Here is a 25,916-nt window from a genome sequence, read left to right on the forward strand (position 1 = left end):
TATATATATATATATCGTCGGTATCCTTCACAAGCAGCCAGAGGAAGTGTTTTCTGGAATATTTACTTCAAGAACACAGTCGTGCTTTCTGATAACTGTAAAAATCCTTACAGCAGCGCCAAAACCTGCTGGAGCACTGTTGACAATAGATTTGTGTGCAGTACTTCCTCCTTAGAAACTGCTATATCTAAAATAGAAGCCCCTGAAATAAAATAAGTGCTTGCTGTCACATTAAGCCAAAGAGCCTTTTAAAATGAATTTGGCAGGTAATTAGTCATGAGGTGCTTGCACAAAGTTACAGTGCCGGCATTCTCGTGCTTGCTCTCGTTTCTGCCAGCTTGTGAATACATGCACTGTGGTGTGAGTGGCTGTGTCTCCTGGGACACCCACATCAGCGACCAACTTCTTCTTTTCTTTTCCTGGTAAACCAGTTTAGATTGGATAAAGTTGTGATTTGACAGGTGGATTTTGTGGGTTCTATCCAGTTATGGTTGTGGTTTGCCACAAGTGTTTTTATTTTGTTTTAAAGGGGGGATCGGTAACACTTTGTTTCTAGGGGAGATCTTGGTTCAGTTTTTACATCGTGTACGCAGAAAGTTTGTTGCTTGTCTTTGCTTACATGGGAATAATTTGTGTTGCAAATGGAAGGGTCATGTTCTTACATTATGTCTGTTTGGTCAGGTTACACATTAATTTGCACAGCTGCTCTAATTATGAATCTAAAAAAAAAACGTTTTGTCTGCATAACAAACCTAAATTTACCATATTTATTTAGGTTTATATAGAATGTTTATTTTATAAAAACTTCATTACAGTTAAGACAGTTTTAGATGAATGTTTGTAGGGCAAAGACTCCCCCTCCATATTTTTCTTTACATCTTTTTTAAAGAATTTTTGTGGGATACAGGAATAGCAAGTTATGATGCAGTTCATGTAGGTATTAGCAACCATCCATTTTAAATTGCACACAAAAGCTTGGCTAAAATGGGGATTTGTTTATTTATTGTTACAACAGTCTGTCTGACTTAAAATGGACACCCACTCATAAGTTCTGAGGTAAAGCTATAAGAAGAAAAACAAATCAATTAGAGTCAATGTTTAGACATAAAAAGCTGTTTAATTACTTCAGCCAGGCTTTTTCTTTTTGGCAAAACATTTGCAGCCTTGGATGTGAGACGGTACTTTTTTTTTTTTTTTTTTTTTTTCCACTTGGTAAAACTACTCAAACTATGCAAACTTAACTGCACAAAACCATCCATTGTTTGAATGGGATAGCTCGTACTGTGTGGTACTGGTAAACAATCAATGAAAGAACTGCTCGCGGCTTTGCCTGAGCGTGAGCAATAATTTGTTTTTAAACATGCTCGATAACTGGATTGAAGGTACAGCAAACTATAGCACCTGATATTTACAATTACCTTTTTTATCAGTATGTTTGAAAAAGTTCAAACGAGCTCTTACATGACCATTTGACTTGATACAACCTTTTAGTAATTACAGTGTACTATCAAGGTGTAAGCAAAAACTAAATCATTACTGTTTCTGTAAGGCTTTTTCATGTTCCGTAAGTACAGCATTTAAACTTGTACTTGAACACGTATGATCAGTGGTCAGATTTGCACGTTTTGATGTTTAGTCCCAACAGTATTTTCTGATTCTTCCGCTTGTTCTTAAGGATTTCTGAAGTTTGGAGTTACATATACAGTGCTTGCTTGAATATGTGATTACGACAAGGTCTATTTTTTTCTTTTTTCTTCAGTTTTCTAAACTACATCCTTTCTTCTTTGTATTGTTTGGTTTTTTAGCTACAGCCACAGAGCTTCTGTATCTGATGATGCAGAGTAAGTAATTTCTTGTTTTTGTGTTTTTGGAAACAAATGAAACTGCATGTGTGTGTGTGTGCATCACGTCCATTCCCCTGCACTAACGCCATAGCAGCCAATGCATGTGTTTGGGCCTTCCTGCGGTTTGTTCGCTTCAGCTTCCGATAAAAAATTGTGTCATCAAACACAAGGAAGGTGAAAATAAACATGTTTCTGTCGTTGGGAGTAAAGAATTAGAACGTTCTGCTAGGGCTTGATGATATTGAGGTTGGAGGGTGTGTGTGTGTTTCCACTTGAATCGTCTTCATCAACTCAAAGCAGTGGAACCCATTCTCAAAAGGAATTGTAGGAATAATTCACACTGTTGTTAAGACTTGTGCACTGGAGTCTGGATCAACCTATCCCACGAGTGAGTTTCTTTAGCAAGTCCATCATCTATTAACCATTATAGGGGTTTGTTTAAATGATCTATACAGTGGCAAATCTTCACATATGCCTCCCTAAAGCCCCCTAAAATGCAGACCCAGTGTGTTCACTGTGTCTTTATTATATTAAGTGATGTAAATAAAGGGTTCTGTGAATCCCATGCCAGGAAAACACAAGCAGGATTAATAGAGTTAAAGCTTAGTATTGTTAGCATTAAGTTACTTTGCAATAATACAGTGCTGCCACAGTATAACTCATTTACATAGTTGTAATAATAGGGCATTATATCATACCCAAGGCCAAGACAGGTACACTGGTCTGCTGGGTTAAGTGGAGTTATTTTCCCCAGACTGTTTTTGGTTTATATTTCCGAAACCTGTTTTACCATACAGGTCTCCAGTGATAAGTCTTGAAATCCGGTGCTGTTAGGGTGTTTTCATTCCAATGTGTGTTCCAGTCAGCCCCCCGCCACCTGGTTTAACTGCTATAAATATACAGTTTAATCCTTGGATGCTTTACGCAATGTGTCATTCCTAGAAGATAACAATGTGTGCATCTATGTATTAAACACACCAGATCAGATTGTCTGAGAAAATGAAGCAGAGAGCAATATCCCTGTGCAATACAAGACAGAAGCAATATCCCTGTGCAATACAAGACAGAAGCAATATCCCTGTGCAATACAAGACAGAAGGAACACGGACCATCTGTGAGAACAGCAGCATAGTTACAATTTAAAAATGGTTATTTTCACCCTTGCACTGCACTTCCATGGAGCTCTTTGTCAGTCTTTTAATAGTACATTGCATAGGACTGTTCAGGCAGCTTTTTCACCAGCACTAATGGCTTTTTTTTTGCTTATTAACAACCAACAGGAATGGACTGAAAACCTGACAGCCTGATGTCAGAGCAAGTGCTGATTTTAATTGGGCTGCTGACGTGTACAGGACTGTAACAAAGTGCACGGCTTTGTGGCTTCTTTTTAATTTCATTTTATTCTTTTGTTTTTAAATGTGATTGTTTCTCATTTATTTATCCACACTCCTTTCAGTGAGGGCTGCAAGGTGATCATCCATAACTACGTTCCCCAACACCTCCACTGTGCCATTCCCTGCGCATCTATTGCAAATCGCGATGTGATGCAGGATTGCAAATACAACTCCGATTGCATAGCAGTTTCACCAATTCCAGATAGACACAGCGTACAGCTATGGCCAATAGAATTAACAAATTTTGCTTCATAAAGTCAATGAAAGCTGCAGAATAATGTTACATCAAATAAATAAATAAATAAATAAACCATCAACATAATTGATATATTTTATTTAACCTCATGTAATCAAAGAAACTACAAAATGATATCACAGAAGTATGCCAGAAGCCTTAATAGTAGTACAGTATTTAAATGTTTAATTTCAAGTGTCATTTTTCCTCAATTCTAAAATTCTAGGTGAAGCAAAACGTTTGGCCACAGCTGTATAGATAACAAGCTCAGGTGTGTGTATTAAACTGACAGTAAAACCAGGATTGGATCAGACTCCTATGCAATGGGAGTCTTAAAATAAGCAGCTGACAAAAATATTATAACAGATAGTAACATTATTGGATCACAGTACAGTCACAGCACATGCTTGCATTCATTATATTTTGCTCAACTCGACACTTTTTTCGTTAACCTACTTAATGAATAAAGCAACAAATATGGTTGTCGCATTACGTCTGTAATTTACGCAAACTGTAAGTATTATTCTCTTTCTGCAAGGTATAATATGAGTAAGATGACTTATTTTAATATAAAGACTGTCGGTGCCATTGAGTAAGTCAGGTGTTGCTTGGTGGTCTTGGCAGTCTTCCTGTGTCATAAAAGCACTTTACCATATGCTTTCAGCAGCAATGCACATCTTAACTGTGGATATGGTTTGATCTTTTTACTAGAAGTATTCATTCAGAACCTGCCGTTTACCTTTCAGTGTTTAATGATTCAAGCATCGTACTCCCCACTGAGCAGAAACCGCAGGCCGTCTTCAACAAACACGATTTGTATAATCATGTCAAGTAGTTGTTGCAGAGGTAACTTCGAACACATTAACCAGATGCAATGTTATTATTAACCCAACTGACTTCCAAAAATCTAATGGATTACTTTAAAAAACAAACAAACAAAAAGCCAATTAGGTGTCTGATAATTTTCTGTACTGCTAGGACTCATGCGCACACACACAGTTAGTTACACACATGCATGTTCCTTGCATGCAGAGAGAAGAAATGAAATGACACCTGACCTCCTTGATATTTTATATTGTTCCTGGCTTTCTGTTTCTTAACTTTAGGCCAAAGTTCGATCCACACCTGCTTCTAATTTTCTGGACAAGCTCTCGGTCCATTATTTGGAATACCTTCAGGTGGTAGCAGACCATATTGCTTTACTGTTTGCATTCTGGGCCTCACACACAACAGTCTTTGTGTTCTGTGAAAAAAAAAAATTGGTTGTGTTTTTATTCGGCACGCATTTGAACTAGAGCATCTTATTCATAAACTGCCTTATAGGAAGAAGGGGAGGGGGTTAGCAGTGATTCTGCAACTGATTTTCATTTCAAACCAGGCTTGCAAATATGTTCGGCCCCACAGGCCTGAGCTGCTGCTTTAATGTAAACTTCAGCATCCACCAGAGTTCTACAAACACCTTGCGTTGGTCTGCACCCACGTGGAGTGCCTTGCCTCCTGAGTAGTCAAGCAGCTGTGCGTCCTTCCTGCTTTTCAGAAGTATGAGCATGATCGACATGAGGTGTGAGGAGGAGGCGATCCTGCAGCCGCACAGCAAGGCTCGCTATGAGCATCTGCACAATTTACACAACCGCCTACGAGAAGAGGAGGATAAGTGGCAGGATGTAAGTATTTAGAACAGGCTAGTCTAACTGCCCCCACCCCTGCTAGCATGAACCAAGCTAAGCTTGTAAATGAAAGGAATGAAAATTGGCACACCTCCTACAAAAGCGTGATTTTTGTGGTGTCTGTGCCTTTAGAAATAGGGAGAGGCAGCCCTTGTTATAGAACATATCTGCCGTGTTTTATTGTGTTTTTGTATAAAAATAAAATTTAAAAAAAGCAGTATTTAAAGTTTGGAATATTTCAACGTTCCTTTCAGGACCTTGCCCGCTGGAAGAACCGAAGGAGAAGTGCCTCTCAAGACCTGATAAAGAAAGAGGAGGAGAGGAAGAAGGTGGAGAGGCTAATGAGTGGCGACAGGGAATTGTCAGAAAGGAGGAAAAGCATCAAGACCTACAGGGAGATTGTCGAGGAAAAGTATGTGCAACACGAATTCTCTTGCAATGTGATACTGTCAAGATGTGTCTCTCGGTTTAACTCAGACCCTACAGAAGTACAAGGAAAGTGTAGCTCATCCTTGAGATGATTATACAATCTATAAAAAACAGAATCCAAAACAATGGCAAACAAACTAAGTTGTAATTTTACTGTATGCGCATGTGTACTCTACCAGCAAATTGAGTGACTTGACTGGAGGTCTGTTTCATTGTAGCGGCCTTTGGCTACCCAAGGATTTTAAAACTTTCTTCTGACCTCTTATTAGCATACTGTATCAACAGTCTCAAAGGTCCCCTTGTCATTTATTGAAGTTCTTTTGTCTTAAACATTTCATGACCTAGATTTGATGTGTCAAACGTCTTGAAAGTTGTCATTTGCTGTCTTTTGGTCTTCTGGATGGTGTCTGTTTAATCTCACGATATTGTGATGCTTGTCCTGTTAGGGTGTCCTCAATCCCTTTGGAAAGGGTAGCAGGCAATCAGTCAGGGGGTGAGGTTTCCTTCAGCTATGATCAAAGTAATAATTACCAAAAAGCTTACCCACCAGATTCACGTTGCACAGCTATGGACATCTCTTAATTCCCCTTTGAACACTTTCTTTCAACAGATTGACCTTGTACAGGTACACTGCTATAAAGAATACTTAAAAATTCAAATTAACTGTTTGCTGTGTTTTAGTTGCTATTTTTTTTAAGGTACTTGTTACTGTTTTCCTTATAAAATAAAAGCATTCAGCTGACACAGTGAATACATACGGCTGGAAACAGTAACTCAGGCTGACAACACACTTTGATTGAACCCCCTACTGTGATTGATCAGCGGTCTAATAGCAATTAGCCATATGGAATGAATTGAGCTCAGCCAACCTGAGACAACTGATGACCGCGCAAGCCTTGCTGACGTGTGCCTATTGACCAATTATGTGAGACCCAAGGCATTTTAGTTGACTTTTTATATACTGGCTAAAAGATCGTGTCTTTTCAAAGGATAAATACCTTTTTATTCACTTGAGTACCATTTTATTCTTTTCCCGTTCTTGGTGCTGTGTTTTTGTTTTTCAATTTTGAATATTTTTATTTATTTATTTATTTATTTTTAAAATGCAAAATCAGCCTCAGAGTCCATTCTACTATTTGGGTTTCACAGTCTAAGACCAATGTTCTTGGGTAATGGTTTATATGTTTGCCCTGTAAAAACTCAAGCTCTCCGTGGCAGGGACAGGATTGTGATGGGTTTGTTGTAACTCCTTATAGGGAACGCAGAGAGAAGGAGCTTCACGAGGCCTACAAAAACGCGAGGAGTCCCGAGGAAGCCGAGACCATCCTGCGACGCTACACTCAGCGCTTTACAGTCAGTGAGGCCGTCCTGGAGGGGCTGGAGATGCCAAAGTTCCTTCAGAGGAGTCTGTCTGTGGACTCGGACACCCCTTTGTCCCCCACAAAGGAGGCCTCCAACCCCATGAAGTACCTGCGGCAACAGTCCCTGCCAGCCCCCAAGTTCACAGCGACCGTGGAGGCCACCATCTCAGTGGTGCCTCAGCCTCAAGTCAGCCCCACACAGATCTATCCCACTCGAACTGTTTCAACCAAGGCAGTGCCTATCCTGAGCCCCAAGCCTTATTCTCAGCCCAAGAACTCCCAGCCAGGACTGCGGTCATTCACAGTAAGAAATGCATCACATAACTCTTTATCATATCTTGCAAAAGATCTATAGCTAACCTGAATGGTGATTTGACATGCTCAACAAGCATTGCTCGATCTAGCATTGAATCCTCTCTTTCTATATAACAAATATAATAATCCTATGTATAATACTAATTCATTTTTATAAATTCTTTGGTAAGAATTGAAAAGGCGTTAAATTAATATTTTAAAAAGTTGTCTGCAATGGCTCAGTTTTTAATATGAATTTATATTTTCTAAAAATGCAGCTAAAAGTACATTGAATTGTAAGTCCCCAAGTCTAAATGAATCTAAAGTATTTGCTATGCACAGTCCTATGTTGTTTTGCTTGTGTTTAGGTGGATGGGGTGGTTAGAGTGAATGGAGAGGCATTCAGCGGAGCAGAGGATGAAAGGGAAAGTACGTCGGTAAAGATTCCCTCCACCAAATCACAGGGGATTGAAAGTACAGCCAGGATGAATACAGCCCCAGTGAAATCACATACGCCTCAAGAGAATACCGAGGTTAATACATCACTGGCAAAGTTCCATTTGGAGAGCAGGGTCGATGCCTGTCCAGTCAGTTTCGATGGCTCTCCAGTCAGATCGCCACAGCAACCCGGGCCGGATAAATCCTCAGTAAATTCACAGAAAGATACCTGTGGAATGGACTCTGCATCAGAAAGGCCAACATCACTTCTAACTGTAAGAGCTGCTAATATTTTTTATCAACATCGTATTTTAATGTTGCAATGTGTCTTTCCCTGTGACACATTCATATGCATGTGGAAAATGGTATTTTAATTTATAGTAATTAATAACTTGCTGAGTATGCACTCAAATACCTACAAACATGGATCTGCTGGTAAGCTTTGCAGTGTACATTTTGCCCCAGTGTAAAATCTTCACCTGTTCTTTCTGTTAAGATGGTGTACATAGTATTTTAGGAAGAATCACCTGATCAACATCAATCAATCAAGTTTGTTAAAACTAGATAGACAGTAGATGTGGCTTCTTTTTTCAATAACCTTTAAACTTGGGGAGATCTTAAGAATAACAATTTTTTTCCCCAGGTTCCGTGCAGAGAGAACCTTGTGTCTGAAGATCAAGGGTTGGAGACCGAGTCGTCACAAAAAGGTTTGCAACATTCCTTCAAATGTGGATCATGGTTTGTTACTGCAGGATACAGCTGTGGTTTAAACATCTATGCAAGAGATGTGTACATTACATGTAACGGTCAAATTAGTACACAGTCAGCACTCGCATATCGGACCCTATAAAATTTTGACTTCAGTGACGGTTAAACATGTGCGATGCAGATCTGATTATTTCATTCTGGCCCGTTCCAACCTTTGTCTGTTTTTTCAGGGAACAAAAAAAAGATACAATATTAAAAATACGTAGCTGAAAGGACTATGTTTTAAAATAAGTAGGCTTCCATTTACATGTACTGCAGTTGGTTTTGTTGGTACAGTACTAATTCAGAATCATGATTCTGAAAATATCACTTGCGATAAGAGACGACTGTAAAATTCCCCATTAACGATGCAACAGCAAAATTAAATCAAGATGTTATCCATGCACAGAACAGCGTAAAACATAAAAGGCAATGCAATTTAACAAAAGATTAAAAAAAACACCAGTTTCGAGAATTAAAACCGTATCCAGTCAGTATGCAAAATTGCTGAATATAGAGCTCGATAAGGCCCTAATGTAACCGTTCACTTGCAAATGAAAATGCACAAAAGCAACTAAAGATAACGGGTTAAAAATAAATAAATACATCACAGTATCTAAAACTGTTTAATGACTAACCTTTACATTACTGTAGCTTATCTTGTTTGCTTTTTTTTTGCTTTTTCGTCATGTGAAATTGGAGTAAGCGTTGTGTAACTGAACAATAAAGACAGAGGGGTAAAAAAAAAAAAAGCCGGGCTGTGACAGATAAACAAGTACATTGTAACGCTGAAGAGATGGGCTGATACTTTGTTTGTTTGGTTGTTTTGGCTATCGTGCCTTTTGTTTTGTATGTGTTTTGTGTTTGTGTTCAACCCTTTTTTTTAATAAAGAAACAAGCGCAGTACTTGCCTGTTATGGTTTAATTTCTGGTCTGACATCATCCACCCAAGCTATCCTCCCACAGGAACATATTACAGACATTTTACATTTTATATTATGGATTGCTTTGTGAAAATTTTTGTTGCTGTCTGATTATTTTTTTTTAGACAAACACTGTGCATTTGTACTGTAGAAAACATCTAGACAAAACTGAAATGTAAAATTGATGTTGTGATTTTCAGATGAGGAGCGTGCTGTTCAGGCCTTAGAAACTCTGACCAGGTCTGTTGAGAGCAGTGTGGTGACTGAACAGAAGGATGATGATAATGAGAACTCTCCTAGAGAAGGACACATGAACTGTCAGAGCACTGTTCTACTGAAGACAGTACAGGTAAGACAATCCTCTGGTAACTTGATTTACATGATGTTAAATCAAATATCTAAATTGTGTTCATATAGTTAGTGTTTTATTTATTTATTTATTTTTAATTGTCTCAATCCCTAAAATTCTAGGTGATGCAAAACTTTTGGCTGTAGAACAAAAATAGCCTTTTTTGGCACACTTTCCAAGGCAATGTTGAGAGGACAATGCTATTTTCTTTGTCCTGTGTCTTTCATGAGAGAGGCTTTAATTGTATGACTTTTTCATTATTAACGAAGTACTCACCGACAACAAAGAGACCAGAACAGAAACTAGAAGATGGTTTTGACAATGTAGCATCAGAGAAGAGGCAAGTGAGCCCTGCTGAAATCCAGACTTCATACCTGCCAGTTAAACAAGGTAAAACCTCCTTTAGGTATTTACATTTTTAATGACAATATAGTACTTGAATGCTTTACTTTCTTTGTACTGTGACCACCTATGCTGTAATAAAATTTTGTTAATATAGATTAATTTAAAAAATAATACTAATCTTTACATCTCACAACTGTGAATTAAAAAAAACAAAAAAAACAACTACTTTATACAGAAAACGTTTGTTCCACTAACTGATGAGTCAGAATTTGATGGCAGAATTGAAATCATGTCTTATAACATGTTACCTCTTGATTTCAGTGAACGTTTCCTGCATTCTTAATCATTTTGATCCCAAGTCCTTTTTTGTTTATCTTGTATGGCTCTGTCCTGTGGTATCGTATAAAAACAAATAAAACCAGAAGACTCTGGTCATTGTGCTAATTAAAATCCCTTAAAGATTTCTACTGCTAAAAACATTCCTCATCAGGCAAGGGCGCAAAACAAGAGGCATTGATGGAAGAGCTGCTCTGCATGCTTGAACGTTTTTGGGTTTTATTTTTGATCGCGACGTCCTTTTGAACAATGTGTGAGCCTGTGCCTGTTTCCTAATTTTAAAGCTGTTAATTATGTATGTGCATTTCTGAAGCTGAAGAACAATGTATGCCACAGGAAGGGAGCCTTGGTTTCTTGTTATTGGAATGTACTAACTTGGACTACTTTCTCTTGTGCAGTGTGAACTGATAACAGCAGCAGCTTCCTGCTCAGACTAGAAACTAACTAAGAATTGTTATGTGTTTGTTTATTTTTAAACATGTACCCAGGGCTATAGTCAAGTATTTTTTAGGGTTCTATTTTTTTTCTTCCCAGAAGTAATTCAATAAGACTTTGACATGTTACTACCACCACCAGCGACTCTAGTATTTTGAAGTACAGATGAGATTATATTCTTAAACCTCAGTTTCCAAAAAAAAGTATAGGTAGACCCATTGTCTCTTGCAAAATCCTTTCTATCTTTTAAAGTAAAAAAATCCACTGCTTTTACTTCTATATGTGTGGTATAAGTGAAGTATAATCTGGAGCCCTGTGATTTGTGAAACACACCTGACTCCATCTGAAAGATTACTTTTGTGTCTCATAGTATTTTCAATACATTACTAGGCCCTGATTTATCCTGTATGTTACTGACAGTGTCCCGTGTTATAGAAAATATGAGTCTATCTAATTCGATGTAATAAATGCTAGTTAATATAGGTCTATGCAATAGAAGCTAGTTAATATAGGTCTATGTAATACGAGCTAGTTAATATACAAGTAGGTCTATATAATAAATGCTAGTTCACCAAACTGTGTTCCTGCGAAGTATGGTGCGGGGTGGATACAATTAATAGCAGGTTAAACATGTCCCAGGAAACTTAGCATATTGGTTACTCAGTCAACAGAAAAGACTGTGTTACCTGGCGCAGGGCTCGAAATTAGCGGTGGCCATGCGGCAATTGTCGTTGGTGAGAGTCCTGCGTGGGTCTGATTTTTCTGACCCGGACCCGCTACAGACCCGACCCAGACTCCCAGCCTGCTGCAACAGCGTCTTCATACTCCAAGGAATGTGTAAAGCACCTCACATTCACACAGATATCTACCATTCACAGATTGAGTATATACAATAGGCTATACACAGTGTGGTAGCTCCCTCTAGTGGTCTGGATATATTTTAACATGGTAACATATTAACTATCTCCTACTTACTTTACTATAACATGCCTGCTTATTCCTTCCGTGCCACCAGTTCAACAGGAGCTACACTTGTGCTTTCACAGAGATCATGTACCAGTTTTGTGGCTGTCATTCACAAAAACATAATGACAGGTTTTACAAGCTACAAATCCAGTCATATGTTCATTATTTTCATTCGCTATAATTCCACACTTCTGAGTTAACTCTCAAACTATTATCCACTACATGATATAAACCTGTATCTTTTGTTTTACCTCGTCCACAGACATTTTTTATCACCATGCCGACGTGATAAAAGGATCTTGTGACGTATCAAACAAGAGGCAAAACAAACAGAACACTGCTTAGTCAGCTGACTCCTCCCTGTTTTGGTGCAGGAAATACATTTACCTTCTAATACGTTATTTGGTAAGGGTTTACAGATGAGTATGCTGAAAGGATAGAAATCGTTTTGGATGATTCAAATTCAAAACCGCAAACTGCGAAAAAGTTCACGATCTGACCCAAACCCCACCCGCTTTGTGGGTGAGCCGCAGGTACCGGACCCGATGCAGGACTCAAGCGTGGGTGCCCTTCTCAATTGCCGCGATGCCTTTCAAACTATATGTCTATTCATGGACATTGAGGCCGCAGTGCCCTTTCAGCTACAGCAGAGACACCTGTAGTATGTGTTTGGATCCAAACATTAACACAATTACGTGGTTAAATCACATCAGCGGGGAAAACAACAACAAACACCTAACACTACCCCTTAAGCACATGGATTTAAGGACGCTTACAAATGAGAGGAGGCCATTCGGCCCATCTTGCTCGTTTGGTTGTTAGTAGCTTATTGATCCCAGAATCTTATCAAGCAGCTTCTTGAAGGATCCCAGGGTGTCAGCTTCAACAACATTACTGGGGACTTGGTTCCAAATTCCCACGGTTCTCTGTAAAAAAGTGCCTCCTATTTTCTGTTCTGAATGCCCCTTTATCTAATCTCCATTTGTGACCCCTGGTCCTTGTTTCTTTTTTCACATCAAAAAAGTGCCTTGGGTCAACATTGCCAATACCTTTAAGGATTTTGAATGTTTGAATCATATCGCCGCATAGTCTTCTTTGTTCAAGACTGATAGATTAGCCTGTCTGCATATGACATGCCTTTTAAAATTCTTTGCACTCTTTCTAGAGCAGCAATATCCTTTTTGTAGCGAGGTGACCAGAATTGAACACAGTATTCTAGTTGAGGTCTTACTAATGCATTGCAAAGTTTTAACATTACTTCCTTTGATTTAAATTGAACACTTTTCACTATATATCCAAGCATCTTGTTGGCCCTTTTTATAGCTTCCCTACATTGTCTAGATGAACACATTTCTGAGTCATCATAAACTCCTAGGTCTTTTTCATAGATTCCTTCTTCAATTTCATTATCTCCCATATGATATTTATAATACACATTTTTATTTCCTGCATGCAGTACCTTACACGTTTCCCTATTAAATGTCATTTGCCATGTGTCTGCCCAGTTCTGAAGGATGTCTAGATCATTTTGGATGACCTTTGGTGCTGTGCGTAACAATGCCACCTCAGAAAAGAGTCAAAGAAAAAAAGTAGAACGTATTTGCAAAACCTCTGCAACACAAATATGCAAAACATGATCATTTTTTCAGGTCAGTAGTTTAGAAATGTTTGATACTTCCAAGTGATTTTCTTAACTCTAACTTTAATATGTTTCAATTGCTGTTATCACCTTCTTTTATTTCCTTATTTTTACCACAACGACACCAAAACCTGAAGAAATTACATTCTACATTGAATTGCAGTGTTTATTATCATTATCTGTCCATTTTATAACAAATAAATATGTTTTTTAAAGCTACCAATGTCTTTTTTAGGTAGCACCTCCCGGTGCCCCCACAGGTTTTGTAGAATCTTACTTTTGTCCCACTTTTGGCTAGTTGTCCCATTTTTCTGAATGTCTGTGTTTGGCCATAGACTCAGCTGTAATTGAGCACCAGTGATGGACTGAGGTAAATCTAAAGCTACCAGCTGGCCCCATAATCCCTGAGACAGGACAGGTTTTTAAAGTTGCCGCTAAACTGAAATAAATTAGTCTGTAAATTAAGGGGTAGATGTACTAAGATGGGCCAGTCGCAGCGCAAACGTACGACAATTTGCAAAGTGTACATTTTGTTGTATGTACTAAGAAAAAATATGTTAATGAAGAGAGCTGGAATGTATTAATTCAAATGTTATTTGCGTCATCTTAGCGAGATCTCTAGCGAGGGTGGCATTTTTTAAAATAAAATCACGGCAGTTAGGTTGTGGTTTGCTGCAAAAGAGGCTGCCTGAAGGATAACGTCTATACATGCAAGGGTGCAAGAATCAAAATAACATTGTTTTTGTTAAATGTAAACCTCTTCTAAAAATGAGTTTTCAAGGCTTGTAAGTACACCCTGACTTTAGTGAAAATTAAGTACTTGCTCGTTTGTCTAAAAAGTATATTCTCACAACTGGCAACCCACGAGAAAAAGCAGATTGGGAAATGCCAGCAGCAATTGTGACTTCAAAAAATGCTTTCAAAAGTTTTTAACAAATTGATGCAGTTGTAAGTGTCGCAATTACCCACAGTTTTACTGCATCTCATTACATTATTTTTGATGCCTCATTTGCATTATTTCCACCCTGTTTTTGCGAATTTCTGCAGGAACGCCCAGAATTACATGTTCATTTAAGGCTAAAGCGCAACTAAGAACAGCGGCTGCAAAGCATTAGCTAAAATGATGCGAACAGCATTGCGTTTGTTTAGTGCATTTCACGTTACACTTCTGACTGGTTTGCAATGATTGCTACAGATGCAGCACTTCAATACATCTACCCTAAGTGTTTAACCTTTGCTAAATTTGATATAGTAGCTTAATAACCGCAAGGCATTAAGAGACGATACATCTAAACGATACATGTTCAAAAGATGATACGTCTTGAATATTTTTATTTTCATTATGTATTTTATGTAAGAGCTCAGATATAGAATAAAATGCAGAACAACATCATGTCCCAGATTTAGGCTTCGGAAAGTTGGTGGCTTTATCAGTAAATTCAACACAGCACCTCTGCATTTTTTGTGTTACGCGTGGGAATGAGATTTCTGAGTTTAGTTTTGGTTGAATTGAGTAGATTATATGATACTAAAATTGATCAAAAACAGTTCCATGGATTAGCAATAAAAGCCAATGCCTGGTCTCAGCGCAGGGAGCTAATTGTGTTTCATAAAGTCACGTTTTATGTTAACAGATTGAATTACCTACTGCGTTAGTTTTCCTGTAGTACTTCATGAAAAACTGACAAATTGAGAAATGTGATATTTTGAAATCTAGCATGGCTACTATTATGGCTTCCAGTAGAATTACGATATAATTTTTTAGTTTCTTTGGTTACGTGATGTTAAATAAAATATCTAAATGTATATTTTTGTTTTGTAATGGTCTCAATCCTAAGGTGCTGGTTGACAATAAAAAAACTGAAAAACAAAACATTTCCTGATTAAATTAATAGTTATTAGGTTAAGCTGTGCTGTTTTTTATGTGACCAATAATTAGCTTTGTGTAGGAATCATAAGCAAAATTACACAACATCCTATGCTTTGTCCTTGACTTAAGCTCAGTGGCCTTGCTACCCTCTACAAATGTATTGAATTGAAGGCCATTTTGGTCTTGCCCTGTTTGTTGCCAGTTTAGTTGTTGTTCTGGTGCTGCCTGGGTAACTGGCCTTGAATAACGAACAGTGCTCTGCATATAATATTAATAGACTGCCCATCTTGTAATAACCTCTAGCAGTGCTGGCGTTGCCGTATTAAACCAGTTATTTGTGAAGGTAGTAAGGAGCTGTCTTCATTGCACTGCAGTGGAGAAAGCATTGCTGCACTGTAGTAAGTTGTGGTTTTGAGCTACTGATTTCTAAAACCGAGAAAGTCTAATAAGATGGCCATACTTGATACTAGCAATGTGAGTCCACTGAAACAAGTCCCTCGCACAATAAAAAGGATACAACAAAATTGAGCTGCTTATCAAAAAGTAGTTTAGTTTTACCTTGCTCAGTAAGACTGCAATTAGAATCATGTAGAGCAGATTTAACTTCCCGCTCTCCTCTTAACTTCCTTCTGTTCTTTCCACAGATTCTGGCCTGAGTGAGGGAAATGCAAATGTAAGTACACAAAACTGGTACAGTTTCCCAAGGAACGTTTTGTCTGGATGCAGTGGATTTTTGAAGTGGTTTTAACTCCTATTTCCCTCATCAATGCGTTGTTCAAATACTGTTCACTCCAGATTGCAGGTCTTGTCTGGGAACCCACAAACAAATTATCAAAAATTGACAGAGAGGAACAAAGTAAAATTATCAAACTATTTTTTAAGCAGGAGGCTTCTAAAGGCATTGCATGCTTAATGGCAAACCTATTTTTACATTTATCACCTGAGCACAGATTGCTCGGCTTCATCTGCATTTGTAAATTTTGTTTTCTTTAAATGTCTCCTTTATTTATAATACCCCAGTGACCCTATTCAATGCCACTGTTAGGCAAATGCAGAATTACTACTACTATTTTAGTTTATATTTTACTGCTTGGTTAAAATCCAGTACTGTGATCATTTTTGCAGTGATATTTTACTTAGCTCATTTTATTAAATTTTTTCTTCTTATTTGACTATACATCGGTTCCATCCAGGTTGGTAGCAACATAGACGTAGAGTTCACACTGTTAGATTGGAGAGCACATTCACTCTATCACGTTCCTTTCTCTTGGTGTGGCCTGTTAGATCCCAGTCCCTCCAGTCAATCTGTCCAAACGCAATGACTACTGGTCGTGGGACCCAGAGGAGGAGCGCAAGCGTCAGGAGAGATGGCAACAAGAGCAGGAACGCTTGCTTCAGGTATAATACCGGTGCTTTCACTACCCCCCGTCCCGTCCCGGCGCAGGCCTGCTTCAGGTATAATAGCGGTGCTTTCACTACCCCCCGTCTCGTCCCGGCGCAGGCCTGCTTCAGGTATAATAGCGGTGCTTTCACTACCCCCCGTCCCGTCCCGGCGCAGGCCTGCTTCAGGTATAATAGCGGTGCTTTCACTACCCCCCGTCCCGTCCCGGCGCAGGCCTGCTTCAGGTATAATAGCGGTGCTTTCACTACCCCCCCGTCCCGTCCCGGCGCAGGCCTGCTTCAGGTATAATAGCGGTGCTTTCACTACCCCCCGTCCCGTCCCGGCGCAGGCCTGCTTCAGGTATAATAGCGGTGCTTTCACTACCCCCCGTCCCGTCCCGGCGCAGGCCTGCTTCAGGTATAATAGCGGTGCTTTCACTACCCCCCCGTCCCGTCCCGGCGCAGGCCTGCTTCAGGTATAATAGCGGTGCTTTCACTACCCCCCCGTCCCGTCCCGGCGCAGGCCTGCTTCAGGTATAATAGCGGTGCTTTCACTACCCCCCCGTCCCGTCCCGGCGCAGGCCTGCTTCAGGTATAATAGCGGTGCTTTCACTACCCCCCCGTCCCGTCCCGGCGCAGGCCTGCTTCAGGTATAATAGCGGTGCTTTCACTACCCCCCCGTCCCGTCCCGGCGCAGGCCTGCTTCAGGTATAATAGCGGTGCTTTCACTACCCCCCCGTCCCGTCCCGGCGCAGGCCTGCTTCAGGTATAATAGCGGTGCTTTCACTACCCCCCCGTCCCGTCCCGGCGCAGGCCTGCTTCAGGTATAATAGCGGTGCTTTCACTACCCCCCCGTCCCGTCCCGGCGCAGGCCTGCTTCAGGTATAATAGCGGTGCTTTCACTACCCCCCCGTCCCGTCCCGGCGCAGGCCTGCTTCAGGTATAATAGCGGTGCTTTCACTACCCCCCCGTCCCGTCCCGGCGCAGGCCTGCTTCAGGTATAATAGCGGTGCTTTCACTACCCCCCCGTCCCGTCCCGGCGCAGGCCTGCTTCAGGTATAATAGCGGTGCTTTCACTACCCCCCCGTCCCGTCCCGGCGCAGGCCTGCTTCAGGTATAATAGCGGTGCTTTCACTACCCCCCCGTCCCGTCCCGGCGCAGGCCTGCTTCAGGTATAATAGCGGTGCTTTCACTACCCCCCCGTCCCGTCCCGGCGCAGGCCTGCTTCAGGTATAATAGCGGTGCTTTCACTACCCCCCGTCCCGTCCCGGCGCAGGCCTGCTTCAGGTATAATAGCGGTGCTTTCACTACCCCCCGTCCCGTCCCGGCGCAGGCCTGCTTCAGGTATAATAGCGGTGCTTTCACTACCTCCCAATCCCCCCAATCCCCCACCACCCCAGCACAAAAAAAAATAGGAAACTATCCAAAATCGCAATGTATTTATTTATTAACAATGTATTATTTTTAACAAGTATCAACTATTTGTTTAATTAACATCACCTACAGTCCTCATTTAAAAATAACATTATGAACTGAATGAGAGCGTCGCATTTAACATGAATACGTTCTATTTCATGATATGTGTGTATAAGGCTCTGAATGTCTCCAAACACAGCACATTATCGTACAGTAAGCGAACCTGGGATCTACAGCAGCTGTAGTGTGTGTGTGTGCGCCTGCCAGGTTTCCTGCTGTGCCACGGGTGCAGGTAGCATGCTTGCAGTGCAGCTTGAGTGAATGTTTGCATGCATACGCATGGCTTTATAGTGCGACGATCATGAGAATAATGCGCCTTTACTGCACAGTCAAGGAGGAAACACTTTCTATCTGCTTCTCTGAGAATGTGATCTTTGAATGAACAGCATGGTCAGCTGGCTGCATAATGAAAACCTCAAAAAGCAGATGACTCAACAAGTGGCTTTAAAAGCCTAGTTAGAAAGAACTAAAGCAGTAGTCCAAAGTGCAGAGATGTATTGAAACAATAGATGTAATTTAAAGTAAAGGGAGGGTGAGTAACATTTGTCTCCTATTCTGTCTGTCACTGATGGAATTCTTAACTATATTTGTATAGTGCCTTCCGACACTACTTAGAGGACTTGACAGATAACCAAGGAATTTTTATAAGTAAATTATTTATATACAAAAAGTGTGTGCAAACATTGGAAACAAGCATATGGCAAAGAGCGCCAGCGTTATCCAGAATCTTGTGTTTGTGGTTCTCTCTTTAGACTCCACACCTGTATTGTTACGAGTAAGATTTCACTGTTTTTAAAGCTTTAATAACAAGTGTACAGCGTGGCCACAGCTGCTAATATGTGTGGGTGAGCAGTTTGTGCCAAATGCAACCAGGGTTTTGACAGGCAAATCTGTAATTCTTTTTATTGCATATGATACTGCTACCAGCCTGTCGAAGAGAATGTGTTGCTTTGACCTGCTTAAGCCCAGTGGGAACAAGGTTTCATCAATGTGGCTGCTGGACCCAGGTCAGCTGCTGGTTTGTGGTTCAGTGGGCGGGAAAGTGCAGTGGTCATGATGCACAAGAAGCAATGGAACGGCCCGTAGGGGTAACCGGTCTCATGAACCTTGGGTATACTGGAAATCTTACATGATGCACAAGCATTGGTGTGAACAGCAGGGCCTTGCTTTCCCGTTGATTTAGTCGTTTCTGTTCTAAAGAGTGTGTTGTAAAACCCTGGCAGGAGAAGTACCAGCGTGAGCAGGAGAAGCTGAAGCAGGAGTGGGAGAGAGCCCAGAAAGAAGTGGAGGAGGAGGAGCGCAGGTACCATGAAGAGGTAGCCTGCCTTTTCTTTTTGTGCTTTTATTTACTTTGCTGTCTTTTTTCTTTCTCTTTACCAGTGTCCTTTTCCATTTTTCTTCCCTTCCTTCCTTTGTCTTTCTTTTTGCTATTTCTTTGTTAATTTTTCTTTCTTTATGTCTTTGTTATACAATGCTCTAAATTATTAAAGTATATTCCTAAGACGTGTATATTAAAGAGGAAGTAGCTGGGTTCTGAAAATGATCTGTCCTCCTAAATCACTGCAGGAAGCGATTTAAAAAAAAAAAAAAAAAAAAAAAAACAACGTCTTAAGTGTTCTGGCTTTTCAGTTCCATACCACATTATGGACCGTTATTGCTGTGTTACCTGTTTGACAATATGGGGAATAATTCTTTCTCTATCAATGCACTAGAGCTGCCCATTTTAAAAGAGCTTTGAAGCAGACTTTAAAGTTTTAGTGTAAAAGGTTGTCAGGATGTTAACAAGCAAAAGGAAAAATTACAGGTAAGTTATTTAAACAGTTGTAGCAACATGTGGGGACGTGCAACGCTATTTTTTGGAACCCCGCTACTTATTCTTTAAGCATTATAAATCCCAGCAAGAGTCTTTAGTGTTCATGTTTAAGCCTGTGCAGATATAATATAGGCGTGGGTGTAAACCACTATATCTGAAGTCCTCCTTGAACTCAAACTCTTATCAACACGCTGCAGATGCGGGTGAACAAAATAAAAAGTGAAAAATATTTTGTTCCAGGAACGTAAGATTCTTGAGGAGACGGTGGCCCCTTTGACACCCCGTTCATCCATGCTGTCCTCCCCCAGCCGCAGTGAGCAACCTCTTCTCCCGCTGGACCTCGGGGGCCCCATTGTGATGTCGCTGGCAGACTGGGAACGCAAGCAGGAGCTCCTGGAGAAACAGGCGGTAAGGAAGATGCAGACACTGAAGGTCTCTGCATCCCAGACGTGAACGACAGAATGGAACACTGACAGATCCTTGCCGATATAAATACATAGTTTTTTATATGGGCTCAATTTCACTCCAGAACAAATGTGAAAGTTTTAAAAATTCCTACTGACAAGACTGTGATCAAGACTGGTTATGAATATCTTCTCTGGCGGGATTTCAAAATACATACTAGGCATATCCAGAACCTTTGATTTTATCTTTAATACCTTTGTCATTCAGCTCTGGGTATTTTTCCACGTCAGGTATTATTTTCTCCTCAGCCATTTTGGATACTGCTTCAGCCCCTACCCCCCACGTCGTCTGTTGTATAAAAGATACTTCTGGAAAGTATAGGTTCAATTACTTTTGTCACATGACTGCACACATTCGCTTGACATATCGTGTCTGTTGTGTAGCGGCTTTAATTCAGACAACTCAAATTTAACATGCTAGAATAAAGGAGTACTGCTTTAGGGAGCTCTCTGGATATGGTGGAAGCAACGATTTATTCATGTACTGTTTCTGAAATGTTTTTTAGATCAAGCAATCTTAGTTTTAAGTAAATAGTACATTCTAGTAGTTGAGGATACAAATTAATACCAATGAAAGAAAGTCAGTCGCAATTATGATCAATTTAATGTATGTCTCCTTAACATATGGGAGACCTTTATTGCAAGTAAAGGTGACCCTGAAGGCACTAATGAATATTCCCTTCCACAAACCTTAACAATTATCACCACTAAAAAAAGAATAGATGCATCCTGTGGAAAGAGGTAGCAATACAGTTGATAACAACAAGCGCTTTAAGATACGTTGCTTATGGTTTAGTAACTGTTTTTATTAACAGATTTGTTGTCTCTTATTTGTTTAGCAGAGGTCTAAGGCAGAAGCTAGTGCAGATGAAAAGCAAAGTGAAGGCACTTATCAGCAGGCTGTCCCTAAGGAACAGAAGCCCACTGTGAAGACAGAAGAACAAGTGAAAGTGACAGAAAGGTATTCTGCATGGGGAGCATAATAGGAACTGGGAGTGAATGCTTTGTGCAGACAGTATTTATTAAGTGTGTGCTAAAAAAAACATGCAGCCTCTATATAATACAAGGGAAATGGAAATAACTTATTACAAAAAGTTCACTTTTTATTTGTTTTTACAGTTCACACTCCCAGAGTGTCTGCCGCTCAGAAACACATGCCCAGAGCCAGAAACACGGTCAAAAGCTTCTTTCAGACAACACTAATCCGACAGCATCCAAACTTGAGTTCATTCCGGGTAAGGCTTTCCTGAAACCACTTTGGTGATAAATTCATCTTCCCAGCTTATGAGAGATGTCAGATGTGACACAGAGAAGGGGTCAGCTGTGGGTTATTGAAGCATTAAGGCACAGCAGGGGGTGTGAGCGCAGTGCTTTTAACCCTTTAGGGTTATGCTTATTTCATGTTCATCACCATCCCCTGGAGTTGCCTTGAAGCTTTCGTGCAACAGTTTAAAAATGAACAGTTGCTGGCTTATTCGTAGCCTGCAATTTAAGGCAGTTCAGTTGGCTAGATAATGAAATAATGGATCAGAGGAGATTTAAAAGCTACAGTTGGCTGGTGAATAAAGAGTCAGTACTTTTATGTGATAAAAGACCTCATCTGACACAGCAGTACATGCATATTTTGATGATATTTTCCCAGTGCCACTGTTCAATTCAGCCTTAGACTGTAGTGCTCTAAGATCAGTGTTCCAATTCTAGAATGTACCGACCCAATCTAGCATTCCCAATCCATAAAGATGCATAATTGCAATTAAGACGGCTGCTTAAAAATGTGTTTTGTTTGTTGTTGTTCATAATTTATTAGTACATATATAAAAACAGATTCCCTATTTTTAGCACAGCTGTATAAAGGAGACAATGCTAGGATGGGAAACTAAAGTAAATGGGACAGCACCTCAAACTGCACAATCCCAAATGACACAGATATCAGCTGGGCTTGTAGTGGAAAACTGTTGCCTGAGGGTTAAAAATGTGACAGACTGTTCACAAGCTCACTGGAGGTCACCTTTTTCAACGCAAGGGGAAGAGGTTTCCACTATAAAGTGAGAACTACAATCAATATCAGTGTTCTTAAAGCTGTGCGCTAAGAAGACAAAAGTGTTTAGACTACTGGCTGTGGAATGAACTCGGTGTTTCAATCTAAGGGTCACTTTAGTAATAAGAAACGCGGCATAAGTGAATTAGCATTTCAGGAACATCTAGTGATGTGTTCTACTGTAACATAACCATAATCAAGGAAAGTATTGCAGTCATTATTTAATTTGGTTAAAAAAATGTTTTATATTGGCGCATTTATTCCTAATATGTGTTCTCACATGTTCCCAAATTAAAGTGTCAAAAAATCCCAGTCTCTCTTTGTTTTTGACTCTTGTTCTTTCGACAGAAGTCACACAAATGTAGAGATTTTGTAAGCATGCGAGTCAGAAGAAAAGTAGTGATTGGTTACTGAGATCACAAACTAATGTTCCCCGTCCCGTCCCCACCCCCGTCCCCTCGGTGACCTAGTGTGTTGTCAAGTAGCCTATTTACATTTATCATGTCACTAAGACCAGACCAGGTTGGAAAACTAAAGTTGTATCACATATTGCTTTGGCCCGTGGGTAGGCAGGTTTACACGTTTAAGCCAGGGGAGTTGTGTCTTTCTCATGAATGTATAAAAGAAAGGCGGTACTCTGCAGATGTTCTCAAACTGCATCTGTCAACATGACAGATGATGTGCATTTGTAAAAAAATAAAAATTAAACACACACACAAAAAACATTTAGTTTTGCCTTACCTAGTTTACACGCAGTACTCTGCAGCATGCATTTAATCCTGGCATTAAATTTTCTTTTTGTTTAGGGCATTAAATTATTGTATTACTTTTGTCTGCCATTTGTGCCTTAATTTAACAAAGACTAAATTTCTGAACCTGTGTTTAATCTAATGTGAAAACAACGCAGGATTTCATTATTTTGTTTTTATTACTTTTTAAAAATAATTTACTCAGGTTTACATGTACATTTTATTCACAGTCAGGTAAACTCTGAATACCTCTGTGTTTATAGACTTCTCTTGAAAGTGCAGGACTAAAAAATATACAGAAACACGCACATTTTGGTTCATGAAAATTTGTCTTTCAGAAAATGTCACTCGCAAAATTATTGCAATACAGATTCTGTAAGAATTACCAGAATTATTTTGTTAGTTCTATGTACTTGTATTTTGTTGCTGAGTCTTGCACAGATGTGACATTTTCTCACAAACTGTTCCCCACCCAGATGCATCATGGGACAACAAGCAGCCCCTTATGAAGCAGCCAGAGGAGGTCTGGAGAAAGACGGCCTCTCTGGATAGAAGCTGGAGTCAGACCGCTGTCACAGGAGGAATGAAAAAGTTAGTTTAATTTCAGTCAGTATTACTTCCTGGGGATAGACAGTATGGAAGAACCATGTCTCATCTGTCAGTCTGTGTTTCCAAAATTATACATATTCTCCTCAGTTGCTGTTGCTACTTTAAGTAATGTAAGCACGAGCCTCAAAACCTGTTGACTAGTAATGAAGCTTGGAGAAAGCATTCACTGTTTAGATAAGGGAAACGTCATGCTGGATTTAAATTACTGGTAAGCACTGAGGATAAGCAAGTCAATTACAGTCTCATTCTTTTTAGGTCTGGGTCCTATGAAAATTTAGGAACAACCCCATCTAAGTCATCTTCATGTTCACCTAATCTTCAATCCCAGTCACCCAACAGGTATGTCAAGAATCTCCATGGTAATTGAGTGAGTGGAGAGTGCATAGTCTGCTCTAAAACCTGGCCCTTTCAACATAAGACAACACATTGCTCTCATGCATACATACATACATACATACGTGCATGCATATGGGTAATTTACACTGGGGATGCAGGGGACATGTCCCCCTCACTTTGCATCAGTACTAAAACAATGATTTATTTGCATAATCACTGGTCAGTTCTAAGCGGAAGTTGTTTGGAAGTGCGCTGCATACCACTTTTTATCGGCGTACCTGAAAATAACACTGCACCGGGCTCGGATTTCTTCTCTCTGCTTAAGATTGCCCACAGTGCACTGCGCGCCAATGCTGCCTCGAAAGCACGGAAGTGCCTGTTCAAATCTGGTACGTTGTGCTGTTTTCAGTCTTTTTCATCTTTTTACATTGAATTCATCATATTTTTCCATCAATAAGAAAATTTAATATGCAATACATTGGTTCTTGAACATTCTTTTTTCTTCTGCAACTTTGCAGTGGACTTCTCGTGTTGTCTTGCTTATCATGAATAGTTTTTTTTCTTTTTAGAGAAATTGATTGTATGTTTCCAGTTTAATTTTGCAAAAAAATAATGTGTGAAATTCTTTTTATTTTTTAGATTTTGTTTTATTTTTCACAAATGTCATTTTATTACAGATACACATTAATAAAACAACTCAAGTTGATGTATATCAGTTTTTTTTTTTTTTAACATTTTGTCAAACAGAAAAATAATTTAGTTACCATAATTTCTCATTAGCTTCAAATCTACACCAGTAGATAAAAAGTGTTTGAGTTTTTTGGGTTTTTTTTCCCACTGTGAAATTTCTCAGTCGTGATACAATTTCTGATGTCAATGGTCTCAATACTATAAAAATATAATTGATCAGTGGGATTTTATTGTCGTAGAGTATCTGAGAAATACCCCCTCCCTGTTCTCTGAAGAGGGACTTCACAACCACAAAGGTGCCAGTCTGAATGAAATTTCTCTCTCTCTCTCTCTCTCTCTCTCTCTCTCTCTCTCTCTCTCTCTCTCGCCTTTCTTTCTCTATTGTTATTATTATTATTTCTTAGCAGACACCCTTATTGTATTGTATTATTATTTATTTATTTTTATTTATTTATTTATTTTTAATGGTAGTACACAACATGTGCCTGTTGTACAAGACACGCTATCCAAGGCTTCTAAAGTCTACACTATTTACACAGTGTTATTGTCAGATTCCAAATATTACTGTTGGGATTTGAGTACAGGAATGGGAAGCTCTGTCTCTCTCACGTATTTGTTGTTAATTGTTAAACTGAATCAGTTGAATCTTCAGCCAGTTGTCAGCGGCTTCACTATACCCATGGAACCATGGTGACGAATGGCCCTCCAGCGCCGGTTGCCCATGCCTAACTAAAAGCTATTTCCTTGAACTTGTTTTCCGCCTTCCCATGCAGGTCTATCAGTGGAAAGAAGCTGTGCTCCAGTTGTTCCCACCCCCTTGGAAAAGGCGCTGCCATGATCATTGAGACACTCAGCCTCTACTTTCACATCCAGTGCTTCAAGGTTGGGTTCTGTTTATTTTTTAATAGTTTTTTTTTTTTTAAAGATGCAAAGAACAAGTGAATTAGCCACACTGTGCAGCCTGTGTGTATCGTTATGTGCGCTATAACATGCTTGCTAACACGTCAGCATTAAATCTAACATAATGCAGAAGTGTAAGAAGTCCAAATGATTGTGTATACTGGTGAGCTCAAGTTGCTATTTGAAACC

General features: G+C 39.7%; 1 protein-coding gene across 8 annotated transcripts in view; it reads left to right on the forward strand.

Moving 5' to 3' along the window:
• LOC121329510 (LIM and calponin homology domains-containing protein 1-like) overlaps positions 1–25,916 on the forward strand; it is a 125,810-nt gene that overhangs the window by 96,334 nt on the left and 3,560 nt on the right. For 4 of the 8 annotated variants that reach the window (XM_041275104.1, XM_041275147.1, XM_041275154.1 and 1 more), the window contains 17 exons: positions 1,806–1,841; positions 5,011–5,137; positions 5,395–5,552; positions 6,826–7,234; positions 7,593–7,937; positions 8,306–8,369; positions 9,533–9,681; positions 9,951–10,071; positions 15,917–15,945; positions 16,557–16,670; positions 19,352–19,444; positions 20,182–20,349; positions 21,245–21,366; positions 21,525–21,640; positions 23,669–23,783; positions 24,057–24,140; positions 25,601–25,709. In XM_041275104.1, the coding sequence (XP_041131038.1) occupies positions 1,806–1,841; positions 5,011–5,137; positions 5,395–5,552; positions 6,826–7,234; positions 7,593–7,937; positions 8,306–8,369; positions 9,533–9,681; positions 9,951–10,071; positions 15,917–15,945; positions 16,557–16,670; positions 19,352–19,444; positions 20,182–20,349; positions 21,245–21,366; positions 21,525–21,640; positions 23,669–23,783; positions 24,057–24,140; positions 25,601–25,709 (2,359 nt within the window). Of the gene's footprint in view, positions 1–1,805; positions 1,842–5,010; positions 5,138–5,394; positions 5,553–6,825; positions 7,235–7,592; positions 7,938–8,305; positions 8,370–9,532; positions 9,682–9,950; positions 10,072–15,916; positions 15,946–16,556; positions 16,671–16,784; positions 18,077–19,351; positions 19,445–20,181; positions 20,350–21,244; positions 21,367–21,524; positions 21,641–23,668; positions 23,784–24,056; positions 24,141–25,600; positions 25,710–25,916 lie in introns of those variants that run through there. The other 4 variants (XM_041275111.1, XM_041275120.1, XM_041275129.1 and 1 more) reach the window with 4 other exon arrangements.

This window comes from Polyodon spathula, chromosome 2 (genome assembly GCF_017654505.1).
Source record: "Polyodon spathula isolate WHYD16114869_AA chromosome 2, ASM1765450v1, whole genome shotgun sequence".
Lineage (NCBI taxonomy): Eukaryota > Metazoa > Chordata > Actinopteri > Acipenseriformes > Polyodontidae > Polyodon > Polyodon spathula.